Source organism: Hippocampus zosterae, chromosome 4 (assembly GCF_025434085.1).
Source record: "Hippocampus zosterae strain Florida chromosome 4, ASM2543408v3, whole genome shotgun sequence".
Classification (NCBI taxonomy): domain Eukaryota; kingdom Metazoa; phylum Chordata; class Actinopteri; order Syngnathiformes; family Syngnathidae; genus Hippocampus; species Hippocampus zosterae.
The window spans coordinates 3,154,203-3,167,856 of NC_067454.1; the positions used below are offsets into that span (position 1 = coordinate 3,154,203).

At 45.5% G+C, this 13,654-nt stretch overlaps 1 protein-coding gene across 1 annotated transcript; it reads left to right on the forward strand.

Moving 5' to 3' along the window:
• The first annotated feature begins 246 nt into the window (after nucleotides 1–246).
• LOC127598940 (LIM domain only protein 7-like) lies at nucleotides 247–7,802 on the forward strand. The gene is made up of 12 exons (XM_052062554.1): nucleotides 247–421; nucleotides 2,872–2,897; nucleotides 2,980–3,087; nucleotides 3,174–3,245; nucleotides 3,481–3,629; nucleotides 3,784–3,828; nucleotides 3,925–3,977; nucleotides 4,059–4,230; nucleotides 4,306–4,482; nucleotides 4,561–4,669; nucleotides 7,330–7,432; nucleotides 7,623–7,802. Exons 1-12 carry the CDS (start codon nucleotides 361–363, stop codon nucleotides 7,643–7,645), a joined length of 1,098 nt encoding a protein of 365 aa, XP_051918514.1. The 5' UTR covers nucleotides 247–360; the 3' UTR covers nucleotides 7,646–7,802.
• Nucleotides 7,803–13,654: the final 5,852 nt, after the last annotated feature.

Here is a 13,654-nt window from a genome sequence, read left to right on the forward strand (position 1 = left end):
ACATCAGGACATCAATTGTACAAAACAATGCGGTCAAAAGCGCTTTTATTGAAAAGTTTATGGATGACATACTTTGAGGAGAAGCGAGTTCCAGGAATTGGGGGGCATTAAGATTTACAGCGGCAGCCTTGTTCTCGGCACCGCGACTTATTTCTCCATTTTGGTTTGAGCAAAACATTTCTAAATCTTGTTTGTGTTGTGCCGTCTGCGCCGTTATCTACCTTCGTTTTCTTGACGGCCGTCCGCGTCACGCCAGGCGGCCCGCCGGCCGAGCTCCGCCAGCTGCGTGCAGATGATGAGGTCCCGACCGTCGGCGGCGATCTGGCGGCACACTTGAGCTCCAGCGTGCGGGAGGGGAAAATGGCATCCGCCACGCAAACTGGCGCTCTTGCCACGGATGTTCGAGGCTATGAAAAAAAAGGTGAGCTGAGGAATGAAGGGCCTTCTTGCGTCCTTTCTACTTATCTGATGAAATGTCGAAATTGCCCTAGTTGGAGTGGTTGGCCCGAGACCTGCGCACCCGTGAGGTGAATCGGAGTCCAGTCCATCTCACTCGGGACACCAATAATATAAATGATGAACATCATACTTCGATCTACCCTCTTGGATTAATTAAGGAAGACACCGACATCCGTGTTGTCCTTGATGTCTGCAGTTAGCACGATTGGAGTTGCTTGTATGCATTATGGATTGGACGTTAGCATGCGTGTTGTTCACCATCCATCCATCCATCCATCCATCCATCCATCCATCCATCCATCCATCATCTACCGCTTATCCGGGGCCGGGTCGCGGGGGCAACAGTTTTAGCAGGGAAGCCCAGACTTCCCTCTCCCTAGCTACTTCTTCCAGCTCTCCCCGGGGGATCCCGAGTCGTTCACAGGCAAGCTGGGTGACATAGTCTCTCCAGCGTGTCCTGGGTCTTCCTAGGGGTCTCCTCCCGGTGGGACATGCCCGGAACACCTCACCAGGGAGGCGCTCAGGAGGCATCCGAATCAGATGCCCAAGCCACCTCATCTGGCTCCTCTTGATGTGGAGGAGAAGCGGCTCGACTCTGAGCCCCTCCCGGATGACTGAGCTTCTCACCTTATCTCTAAGGGAGAGCCCAGACACCCTGCGGAGAAAACTCATTTCAGCCGCTTGTATCCGGGATCTCGTTCTTTCGGTCACGACCCATAGCTCGTGACCATAGGTGAGGGTTGGGACGTAGATCGACCGGTAAATTGAGCCCCTCGCCCTTTGGCTCAGCTCCTTCTTCACCACGACAGACCGATACAACGTCCGCATCACAGCAGACGCTGCACCGATCCGCCTGTCGATCTCCCGCTCCCTCCTACCCCCACTCGTGAACAAGACCCCAAGATACTTGAACTCCTCCACTTGGGGTAAGATCTCCTCCCCGACCCGGAGGGTGCACTCCACCCTTTTCCGACTGAGGACCATGGTTTCAGATTTGGAGGTGCTGATTTTCATCCCAACCGCTTCACACTCGGCTGCGAAACGCTCCAGTGAGAGTTGGAGAGCCCCGTTTGAAGGAGCCAACAGGCCCCCAAAACGGACCCCCTCAACGCTTCGGCTGCGCCTAGAAATTGTGTTGTTCACATGCAACAAAATAACTTATTGGTTTGCGGCACCTTTTTTGTGCAAACAATTGATGCGTTGACTGCACTTGTTTTTGACGCACCCTTTTTCAACTTCAATGGCACAAAATGACCCCTTGTCTTGTTTATCTCCTGCGACCACGGATTCTTCCCAATAAGGCGCGGCGGTGTTCAGCTCATTTACTTGTGCGGTAATGGAGTGATGTGGCGGTTGCGCTGCTTGCAAATCTTTTAAGACTTCTTCTTAACACATGTCAAAAGTTTTAGTTTTGCCGCGGGCACGCCGACGCAGCCGGAGCAAATCCAATTTCGGCTCATTCACACCGGAGCGGTAGTTTATTTGAAAGGCATTTCCTTGCCGGCACATGAAACTGGGACTCGATTGGCGGAGTAGAACATTAATTTACACACGCATTTTTACACCTTAACATTTTTTTTATCCCGTTTTACCAAGTTCCTCGCATAAAATGGGGGTTGGCTCCCCACAAAAAAAAATTGAATGGCATTCAAAGGTAAATTTAAGTGTACATTCTGAAGACATTCAAATGGCAATAAACCCACTGTGCTACAAGAGGTTTATACATTGGATTTTCTCAGAAATGCATTTTTTAAAACCTACTGTGAATGTTTTCAAAACAGCAAAAATTTTGGAGAAAATGCCACGAATCTTTGTCAAATGCTAAGATGCAAACATGGTGCTCAAAAACGGTCCTTAAAAAATATGCAATTTCTGAAAATAGTTCTTAATTACAAAAAAAAAAATCTGAACTGATGAATCTGCAGTTGCCAAAGCGCAAGTATGCTGGGCGCCACTGTATTCAATATACACTTCACTTCAAAAATGGAACATTCAGTTGCTCTTTCAATATTTGGATGCAAATTCAACTTGAAGACGTAAATTCAGCAGCCAAACGTCATCTCCGGTTCTCTAATCCAGCTAGGCCGAAGCAGTCGAGCCAGCAACAGCCAATCCTGTTCAACTCCCTGACTGCTTCATCCTGGCTTCTCCCAGTCACCCAGAAGTGACGTTTTTTTGGGGGGAGGGGGGGGTTGCAGTCCAATTTAGAGCTTAAAGTGGAATTTACAGGTGAATGTTCCATTTGAAGCTGTAAAATTGTTCATGCTTCAGATTCAGACGACATCCTTCCATAGTGGTGCCAGCCTCGTCCTTCCAGTGGGTGGCCTGGTTTTTGATGAATAATGATCCGTACAGTAGCAGGGATTGACATTTTTCTTTTTTTCTTTACTGTCACTCTTTTTTTCCACACAGGAGGTTCTGAATCTGCAATATCAGATGTAAGTTTTCACCATTTGTTGGAGAATTTTGTGTGTGTGTGTGTGCGTCTCTCTTGTGATCATGTCCGATCTGTGTGTGCAGCTCCACGTGCCATGCCTCACGCCCTCCTCATCCAGCTGGTCGTGGGACCAGGAAGGCGACCGGAGGCGCCAGCAGAAGTGGCAAGAAGAACAAGAGCGCCTCCTTCAGGTCAAAAATTGTTACCAGCAGCTCTGGAGAAATCAGAGAAGCCATCATGGTGTGTGATTATGTTGTGTGCTTGTTGCATCGTTCAGGCGCAATGTGAGCGAGATCAACACAGGCTGGAGGCAGAGTGGCGGAAGGCAAAACGCGACGCCGTTGAGGAGGTGTGTTGGGAAAGTACCGGTAGATTTTCTGTCGTTGAACGCTAACGTACGTTTTTTTTTTTTTACTTCTGTAAATGAGGCCATCGCTCCGCGAGATGTTTCTTGCTCCGCTTCACCTTTGCATATTTGTGCGGCCAAACGGTTGAAATTTTGTAGCTCGAATGGCTTCATGAAACCACCGTTTGATGACGTTGCGATTCCCTACGTCCGCAAATGTTTAAATGTCCCGTCGCAGAACAACTTTGGAATGTGCAAAGATGCCGAGACCCCTCTAGGAGGGATTCATCTCCATGGGTTGACAAAAATAACGGAGCAGAGCCATGAAGAACTTGCACTTGAATCTCCAAATCTCACCCTGAAGGATCATCTGAACGACCGAGACTGGTAAGGCACCATTTTTTTTCTGTCACCTACATTACAGATGAACTATTTGCACTGTGCAGTATTCGATGAGCTGTTCCCCCCCCCCCCCCCCCCAAGATATGTCACATACACAATCATGACTTTTGCCAACTTGCTGCTAATATTGACACCTCAGGGCTGAGGGCACCTCTGGCTTTGCACAGCTCTCTCCTGCGCACAGGTCAGAACAAACAGACTTCCCGTTTTCTTCTCCTCAAATTTTCTACCCAGCGTATCCAAAAGTTGATTTTTTTTTTTTTTCTGCCCTCTCTCGCAGGTTAAAATCCTTGTCAACTCCAGCGTTGGCCGGTTCATACAAACAACCAAAAGGTTAGCCGAGCTTCTTCTCGTATAAGCCGCCTATGTTCGTGTAGGCTCTGTTTTTGTTTTTGTTTTTCCTGCTTTCTCCAGGTGATTCAAGGAAATGGAAAGAAGAGCCGGCGTCCAAGGCCGAGCGAGAGAGGCAGCAAATCTTGGAGGAGATGAAAAAGAGAACTCAGCTTCTGACTGACAACAGCTGGATCCGCCAGCGTAGCAGCAGTTACTACAAGGAGCCCATCTACATCGGCATGCCCCTTAAGAGGTTGAAAGCTGCCATTTTGCTCTCGTGGTTCCTTTTTATGCTCGGCTGTGTCAATTGGCACATCTGTGCTCGCAGGTACGAGTCTCTGGACGCCCTCGGTAGTGCTCGCTCAACCTTTACGGCAGGTTCCGACCGACCGCATTCGGCCGCTGCGGGTTATTGCGGGCCAAGCGGAAGCGCTTCTGCCCGTTACCTTCACGGATCGAGGTCATCCCTGAGAAACGCGGCCACCCAGGACTCTCATTCTGCCAGGTAAGGCATACGCCGCTTTTCCCACGGTCAACCTAGCGCGTCACGTTACTACCCTTGTGCGTGGTGTGCCGCCGCCAGGACGGTCAGCGGAAGGAGAACCTGCTGCGTGTGTGAAGGGCACCTGAGTGGTGGGGCGGCCATGGTTATTGACGCCCTGAGCCTCTGCTTCCATTTTGCCTGTTTTCAGGTGAGGTGTTCAAGAACCGGGGGGGTGACGGTGCGCGCACATGAGTGTCTACAGCCGCGTTCACCGTTTTCACTCTGTCCTCTGGTTATCTTTTGGCTGAAGGAATTTTCCCACTAGGTTGAAGAGCGGCTCACCAGTATACAGTGGTACCTCTACTTACAAACGTCTCCTCATATGACATTTTCAAGTTATGAAACGCCTCAACAGGAAAATATTGCCTATAAATATATTTATATTATTATAAATTTATATTTATATTATTTATATTATAACTTTATATTATTATATATCGTAACAATTAAATAAATATTGTTACGAAATTAATTTCAAGATGCGAAAGGGAAAAATACAGTCTGGGCTACTACTCGCAGCTCCGAGGTTTCCTGAACACAACATATTTATAGCTGCTCTGCCATTGGCTATTACTTAGCATCTTCCTGGCGTCCCATTGGCTAAGACGGACCTCTACCGCACGCGTCTGTGTAAATCAGGCATGTCCAAAGTCCGGCCCGCGGGCCAAATCCAGCCCGCGGTCGAATTTCATCCGGCCCTCGGCCCCCGTCATAAAATCAGTGCCGTCTGGCCCGCAGGTTGGGCGCAATGGAACACGTGTTGCATTGACTGAGGTCTCGTAGACTGGTGAGTGATGTTTCATAGAGTACTGCTTCCCTCTAGTGGCTAAATGAGTAATAGCATTCACTAAATGAGTAATAGCATTTAGACACTAGAGGGCATCACTCACGAGTTAACAAGACATCACTCCGTGTTTATATTGACTGATGTGTCATATTTCAAATTCCTGTTTCAAATGAACCAAAAGAAATTCTTAAGATTGTTGAAATTAAAATAAAAATGGAAATGTGAAACAGACTGGCTTACTAAAATTTGTTGAACAATATTGTTGTTCAATGTAAAGAATGTCCGCCAAGGTCGGCCCCCCGACATTTTACCACGTAAAATCTGGCCCCCTTGGCAAAAAGTTTGGACACCCCTGGTGTAATTAGATGGATATATGTCTATGCAGCGTCCTCGTCATTCGCCCCTCAGGGCTTAATGACGCCCAGAAAAAGTGTTCACCAGTCGGGCGATGGCTCACTTTGCTGATGTTTGCCTTGGACATTTTCGAAGGATTGTTAAAAGCCAACAAAGGCAAACATCCTTGGATCAGATCTTTACAAAAAACACCCCTGAGAGAGAACATGCACTAAAGAGGGCAAAAAAAAAACCCGATGAGGACGCAGTTAAAAGTTAAATGATCATTTGTATTTTTGACTCTAGTCTTTTTTTACATTGTGCACAACTCTCATTTATTGTGCAATAATTATAACGTGTATTTGTTTCATATTGCTTTTATGCTTTAGGAAACATTTACGTCTGAATTATGGCGAGGCCTTGGAACGAATTAGGGCATTTACATGCAAAACACGTCTCTATTTACAAATATTTGTACGAAAGAAATTTCTTCCAGAAGCAATTAATTTCGTAAGTAGACGTACCACTGTTGTTGTCTTCCCACAATGCCGTGTATACTTGTGATGCATCGCATGGGCAACTGCATGGTACACTATGTGATTGAAGCTGAGGAGTGTCGTCGGTCCCTCTTCAAGTGCACGTGACTGTCATTTGCAGAATGAACACCACCGTAACCCGCAATCGGAAACATTCTTTCATACCCGGTGGCGAGCAAGGCCTTCCCTGCTGGCCTAAACACGATCAGAATCACCGACCTACATTTTCCCCATTTCTTTAGTAATATTTGATGGAACTGAATTCATTCCCATACCTCTTTTCTCTTATTTGGGTCACATTTTTCTTGGCCGAGTATGATGCATCAGATTTGAATGCTTATGTTTTGTCATAGGGCGGCAAACGGGGGGGACATGTATGTGAAAACAATATCGGAAATAATGGGCGGCCCAGTAGTCCAGTGGTTAGCATGTCGGCTTCACAGTGCAGAGGTACCGGGTTCGATTCCAGCTCCGGCCTCCCTGTGTGGAGTTTGCATGTTCTCCCCGGGCCTGCGTGGGTTTTCTCCGGGTGCTCCGGTTTCCTCCCACATTCCAAAAATATGCGTGGCAGGCTGATTGGACGCTCTAAATTGTCCCTAGGTGTGAGTGTGCGCGTGGATGGTTGTTTGTCTCTGTGTGCCTTGCGATTGGCTGGCAACCGATTCAGGGTGTCCCCCGCCTACTGCCCGGAGACAGCTGGGATAGGCTCCAGCACCCCCCGCGACCCTAGTGAGGATCAAGCGGTACGGAAGATGAATGAATGAATGTTTTGTCATGTTATAAGATGAATACATTTCTTTTTAATCTGCTATTTTTCTGATATGTGGTGACATTATGGAACTGAAGTCGCGCCGTTTTGTCTTTTGATGAGTGTGCCGTGCACTTTTTAGATTTTGCACTTTTTAGTCACACAGTGTGGATTTTCAACTTTAGCGGGCCAGAGTTCATTAGAATGTAGATGTGAACTTAACGCACCTTTTGCAATCTTTTTCAGACCTTAATATGGCGAGTCTCTCTCAGCAACCGTAACGGGAGAGTTAAAGCGCTGTTCTGTGCCTTTGTAATGTAATTTTTTTAAAAGTGTATTCAAGCGACGGCCTCTATTTTTGTCAGCTGCATTGCATTTTTCTCACTTCTCCTCCTCCTCCTCAGTGTGTGGGCTGCCAGCAATATCTTGGAAAAACCGACACCGGAGTACAGATTCGGGTCCGAAACAAGAAGCCATACTGTGAAACCTGTTTTTTCCAACTAAAATGTGAGTGGTACAGTTTTATGTAGTGCCCATCTTTTTAAATGTTCAGAAATGATACTTCCAGACTGAACTATTTTCTGTTCATGTGATTGAGATCGTTTCTATTTCACGTCAGTCATTTCTGTCTTGAAAATGATCCAGTTCTTGAATAACAAATTATTATTATTATTATTTCTGTGTGATTACATTTTAGCAACCACTTCCCCAAGCGTGTGATGGGAACAAAGAACTCACGCTTGCGGAGTAAGCCACAAAGTGAGGACGATCGCGGCACTGGAGGAATACAAGGTCGACGAGGCAAGCTGTCGTTTTGAAATTGCTCATTGTTGAAAGTTTATATCAACATGACAAGAGAAATCTTTTTTTTTTTTTTCGGTGTGAATGGATTATCCAGTAAAGAAATGCTTAGTGCTTTTGTTGATGGAGTTTTGTCGTTGTGGAACAGTAAACCTAATTATTAGCCGGTGCATTGCTGACAAGCCCCGTTTGGACGCACATTTATTCGTATGAGAGCACTTTGACCCCCCCCCCCCCCCCCGAAATGTTACCTCACCTTGTGCACATTGGAATAGAAGCAGTGCTATGGCTCCTATTGACAACTACAATGTGTTAAAAAGCACTGTGCACTCTTTTCTTCGGGTTTTACTCTTCGTGTGCACCAGCAGGGGGCACATTTCCGAATTGAAGCAATACTCAAGTGCTGCATTTGGTCTGCAGTGAACACAGTCATGCGGCTCTGCAGTACCCCACATTTGTACTGTCATGTCAATCTGATGTATGTGTATCTTTGTAATAAACTTGGAAAGCAAAACATTTTCACAGAATTTTGTCATTATTTTTGCCCTCTGACTTGTCATGCCATAATTCATCTCTGTAGTCTATTTTTGTGTACCGTATTTTCCGCACTGTAAGGCACTTTGGAGTATGAGGCACATGTTCAATGAATGGGCCTATTGTAAAACTGTTTTCAGAAAGAGGCCACAGCGCATTATAAGGCGCATGGAATGGAACCTACAACAGTGGCTGTGGTTGCGTTATGCATCCACTAGATGGAGCTGCAATTTCGAGAATACAATACAACACGGCTTTATTTATGTAGTGCTTTCACGATCGCTGCAGCTGGAACAAAGCCCTTTACGGAACATTTAAAATGCTACGGGCAGCCCGGTAGTCCAGTGGTTAGCACGTCGGCTTCACAGTGCAGAGGTACCGGGTTCGATTCCAGCTCCGGCCTCCCTGTGTGGAGTTTGCATGTTCTCCCCGGGCCTGCGTGGGTTTTCTCCGGGTCTCTCCGGTTTCCTCCCACATTCCAAAAACATGCACGGCAGGCTGATTGAACACTCTAAATTGTCCCTAGGTGTGAGTGTGAGTGCGAATGGTTGTTCGTTTCTGTGTGCCCTGCGATTGGCTGGCAACCGATTCAGGGTGTCCCCCGCCTACTGCCCGGAGACAGCTGGGATTGGCTCCAGCACCCCCCGCGACCCTAGTGAGGATCAAGCGGTTCGGAAGATGAATGAATAAAATGCTACGTCCAATAAATCAGAATATTGATCCCTCTAGAAGGCCCATCGGATTATAAGACACACTGTCGGATTTTGAGAAAATGGAATGCTTTTAGGTGAACCTTACAGTGCGGAAATACGGGATATAATTAATTGGTTTGCTTTTTCCCTAACATCTGCGTGATGGAAATTTGTCTCGTTCTAAAGGTTGAACTCAATTCTAATTGTATGTGTTGATTTCTAAAATTATCCAGAAGTATTACCGAGTTGACCTTATTTGGTTGCCTTTTTCCATCAGCCGTGTCCTCGGTGCACATTACGGGAACAATTCTGGCTTTAATTTCAGAGCCTTTGTCTGATCTCCATATTTGGATCCAGAGCGATGTCTTCCAAAGCCAAAGGTTGCCGTTTTGATTCTGATTTTGATATATTTGAATTGGCTAGTCCATATTTAAATGCTTTTACGGTGCATTGCTTGTACACATTGGTGCTGATGAGCGACAGTCCTGAGACATGCGAGAATGCATCCTTTTCTGTTAGGAGCATACCCTGAACGCAGCTCTGCTCAATTCTCGAAGCGTTGTCACATGTTTTAAAGTCTGGGAGTCTCTCGACAGGAAGTGAAGCAAGATGGAAGACGGAAGACTTTTTAGGGCCTGTGGTGCACAAATAGGGGAAGTGCTGCTCTGCGGCACTTTCCAAATCTATTGTCGGGTTTTTCATTCTCTGACACGGCAGTGATAATCAGTTTTGTCCATAGACTCTATATGCTCACCACTTGACCTGAATTCGGATACATACTGCACACAAAAGCAGCATGAAACCGTTAAAACGTGTTTATAATATAGTAATAACAACTATATTCCCTGAGATTAACCAGTTTTAACTAACCCCACCAGTGAAATGACTTGGAGACCATTTCTACATAAACTTTGTTGAACAAACAATGATAGATGACCATTTTGAGAGTTTATGATGACCTCGTCACTTCAGAGAATGAGGAGTGTGGTTTCCCCAAAGGGAGCAGTCGACTTTTTTGTGTGTGCGTCTGCTGGGGATGGGCTGGAGATGTGCTCCAGATGCTCAGGATGGGCTGGCTCTTTAGTCATTGGTGTACTCCTGACAAGTATGTGTTGGAAGTAAGAAAAGAAAATGTCCTCACTGTCCCCCAAAATAAAAATAATGTTCTGTTTTGGGTTTTTTTTTTTTTTTTTTTGTAGCTTCATCAATATTTTTGACCTACAAAATGCATTTTGATTTGGTGTTAAAAAAAACGTTGGACACCAATGTCAACTGTGAAAAATGTGAACACGTACCTCAGACAGTGCCACTTGACCGATCTCCAATGATCATATTCTGGACGCAGCTCTTCGCAATGGCGCTGACAATACTCTTGTGGCTGTACTTATTTTTGCAAATGCGAAACGTCCGTTAGCTGGATATGTTTTAATGGGTGAGAAACAAATCGTGAAATATGGAGAGAGATCTGTTAGCCTTATGTTCCCATCTTCAGCATTACAAGAATAGTTTCCAGGACTGGTGTGCTTGTTTTGATTTGTGACCTCACAGTGGTGACCTTTGTTTTGGCTGAATACCCTGAGAGTATTTTTTTCTCCCAACCCCCCCCGGTTAAATCCCATGGGCCGATACGTTTGGTCTCATTTTCATGGGAGAGGCCTTCGAGTTGTTTCATAGTACTATTTACTTCGACAAAAAATGTTTTTCTCCCCCTAGAAAAGTGTGACCGTTGACTTCCCTTATACGGTTTATCATCTGTGTGCCGTCTCCTTCCGTCTCCGGCCTCCCTCTTGAAAGTCTTTATCTTTGCAAATATTTGACTATTTTTTCCCCTCCCCCCTCACGTGCCATGGTACTATTTCTGAAGCTCATGTACAGGAAGTCTTGAAAGTCTTAGAAAGTAAACCTACTCTGTAAAGTGCAGAATTGAGTCACACATTTCCAATTTGGGTCCTGCAATACGTCCCAACATTTGAGGGCAATTAAAATACTGACATTTAAGTGACACGTTGAAAGGGAAATAATGGGGTTAGGGTTTCAAAATAGTGGTTTTTTGTGCTTTTTTTTTTTTTACTGCATTGAAAAAGTCTGCTATGGTTAAGTGTCAATCCAGCATTACTACACTCTGTCAACATCATCTCCAAAGCGTGGAAGACAGGAAGCGGTGTGGAGTCAGGACATATCTGGCAAGCGTCCTTGCAGTGGAACATCTCTGCTAAACATTTCCCAGAAGCTGTTTGTCACGGGTGATGTTTAGATGGGAAGAAAGGCGGCGTTTTCATTTGTCTCCATTTGTGAATGATATGATCACGTGTAATATCTGTGTGGCAAAAACGATGTCGGGTTCATTCGTGAGGCAACAAAATATCGCTTTTGTATGGCGAGCGGTGGAGGGAGTACATTTTAGTTGCTGTGCGGGAATGTGCAAAAACTGCTTAACCAAATTCCACAAAACGTTCTAAAGTGTTGATATGTGATTTGTAATATTTTGGCAAAGATCCCCAAAAATGTCCACATCTTTTTTTTTTTTAAATTCGGCACTCGAAAAAATTATTAATATGAGTTGATATTCTGTGTGCTCTTCCACCGACTCTGAATACTACTAAGCAACCAATTATGTTTTATTTTGCGCTACTTTCTCAACTGGCACAAGTGTGCATCAAACATATACTTTCAGTTTCAGATCATATCACCTGGCAGAGCTTTTTACTTTTTTTTCTTCTTTTCAATAAAACACGTGCTAGCACACTTTGATGAAGACCACAATGTTCAGAGCAGGGGTGGGCCATTGAAATGTTGGAGGAGGGCAGGTGCAGGACGCAAATACAATTTTCAAAATCGACAAAATGTGTGCATACGTGCAAAATAGGTACTCTTTATATATCTTATGATAATACAATTGTCAATGCATGTACAAAAGTTTCATTATCCTAACCCAACAACAAGGACCGCAATGTAAGCGTGTCTGCCTTCTAGTGGTAATTGGTGATATTACAACTTAGTATTACCCCTGCGTGTTTGCAGTTTGGCACCAGGAGATTTGCATGTCCACTGATCCCCCCTTCCCCCCCCAAATTTTCTTTGCCATATTTTGCTGGATATTTTTTCATATATTTAGATCACTCAAGTTTTATGGGAACCACGCAATACGTGATTATCATTGTGTTTTGAAGAATTCTTTTGATTTGTAAAAATGAAGTAATAAATTGCTTTGTTTTGTTTTGTTTTTAAATAGTCAAGGCCCTGCGTTTCCCCAGCCCTGGTTTAGCGCATATGATTGACATCCCCAAACATGTAAAATAATTGTGGTATTTTTGTTGAACTGAAAAATGTCTTCAGCTTTGACAAACACACGCACACACACATTCCTGCACTTGTGGCACAGTGAGGACCAAGTAAAAAGGCCTACAAAGCGACACACACACACACACACACACACAGGATGGTGAGATGATGGGTTTCTAATCAGCTTCCTTCATGTCTTGCCCTTTCAGAAAGCTGTGACAGTATGTGGGAGGTTGATGGGAGTGTGTGTGTGTGTGTGGAGGGGGAGGGGGGGCACTTGGTGTGAAATAGCCCAGGCAGCCGCAGCAGGGGAGGAGGATGTTCCTTCTCTTCCTCTCTGTTCCCCGCTGCTGACGAGGGCTGGCAGCCTTTCACTTCACGCTTTGCCAGTATCGTGTAAGGCCCAGCTTTGCCACTGGAAGCCGCACCGATCTCCGGTTTGCCGCTGCGTGCCGAGAGCAGCTCAGCGGAGACTGGCAGCATTTGGCCTTCTCGACTCAGGATAAATACAAGACAAAGCAGCTACCTAAAGTTGCAGGGATACGAGCTGTGGGCATGGCGGCGCTTCAATCAACTTGTTGATGCCAATGTGTGCTGATAATCATTGATGATGGCGTTTTTTTTTTTTTTAATTTCTCAGGCCAATCACGAGTTGGCTCTGATGTATTCGACTTTATGGTTGTGGTCAGAAACGCTACAGCGTGATGATCTTGTGTCTTCGCCTTCCGATTGCGTCATGCCTCTAGTGACACATCATATCCCCTTGGCTCATATTTGGATGAAATGTGGGGATTGCTCTCAGGATGAAATGTGGGGATTGCCAGAATAGTCCACCGATGGTCCTTATTCATGTTCCACAAGAGTCAATAAGTCACAGCAGGAAATCGCAATGTCCGCATTAGTCGTTTGGTGGTTCTGCAGAAAAATATCCCACATGTGGTCTTTTCGTTTTTCACTTTCTATGTCTACAGAAATGTGGCTGTACAGCGCGGCCTCAAAAAAGCTGCATCACTTCTCATTTGTGAAGAGGAAGTAGCTTTGTAGCTGCTTTTTTGTTCTTTTTTGGTGTTTTTGTCTTTTGTTTTGTCACGTGTTGTTTGTTGTTTCATCGTGCGGACCTGATATGGACTGTTTTCAGCGTTTTTTGGCCACGACATTCGTCAAAGGAGAAGTATCTGTGCTTGGTGGTTGCGCCTTCTCGGCAGCACGCCTGTACCTGCACAGATTTTGATTGGGAGGAATGTTGCCGCCATTGATTGTCGGTGCTGGACAGACCTGGGGCGCTTGTGTTTTTTGCGCCTGTAATGGGCAGCATTTTTCACAACCCCGTTTTGTTCAGCGGATATGTCGGCGTTGTTGGACAGTCAGCATTGGTGCGGCTGGATGGATGGCTGCTGAAGTTGAGGATGAGGAGAGAGGA

Coding starts and splice junctions, on each gene's coding strand:
- LOC127598940 (XM_052062554.1), top strand. CDS start 361: ATGGCATCCGCCACGCAAACTGGCGCTCTTGCCACGGATGTTCGAGGC. Junction 422..2,871: donor TCGAGGCTATGAAAAAAAAG/GTGAGCTGAGGA, acceptor TTTTCCACACAG/GAGGTTCTGAATCTGCAATA. Junction 3,630..3,783: donor CATCTGAACGACCGAGACTG/GTAAGGCACCAT, acceptor TTGACACCTCAG/GGCTGAGGGCACCTCTGGCT.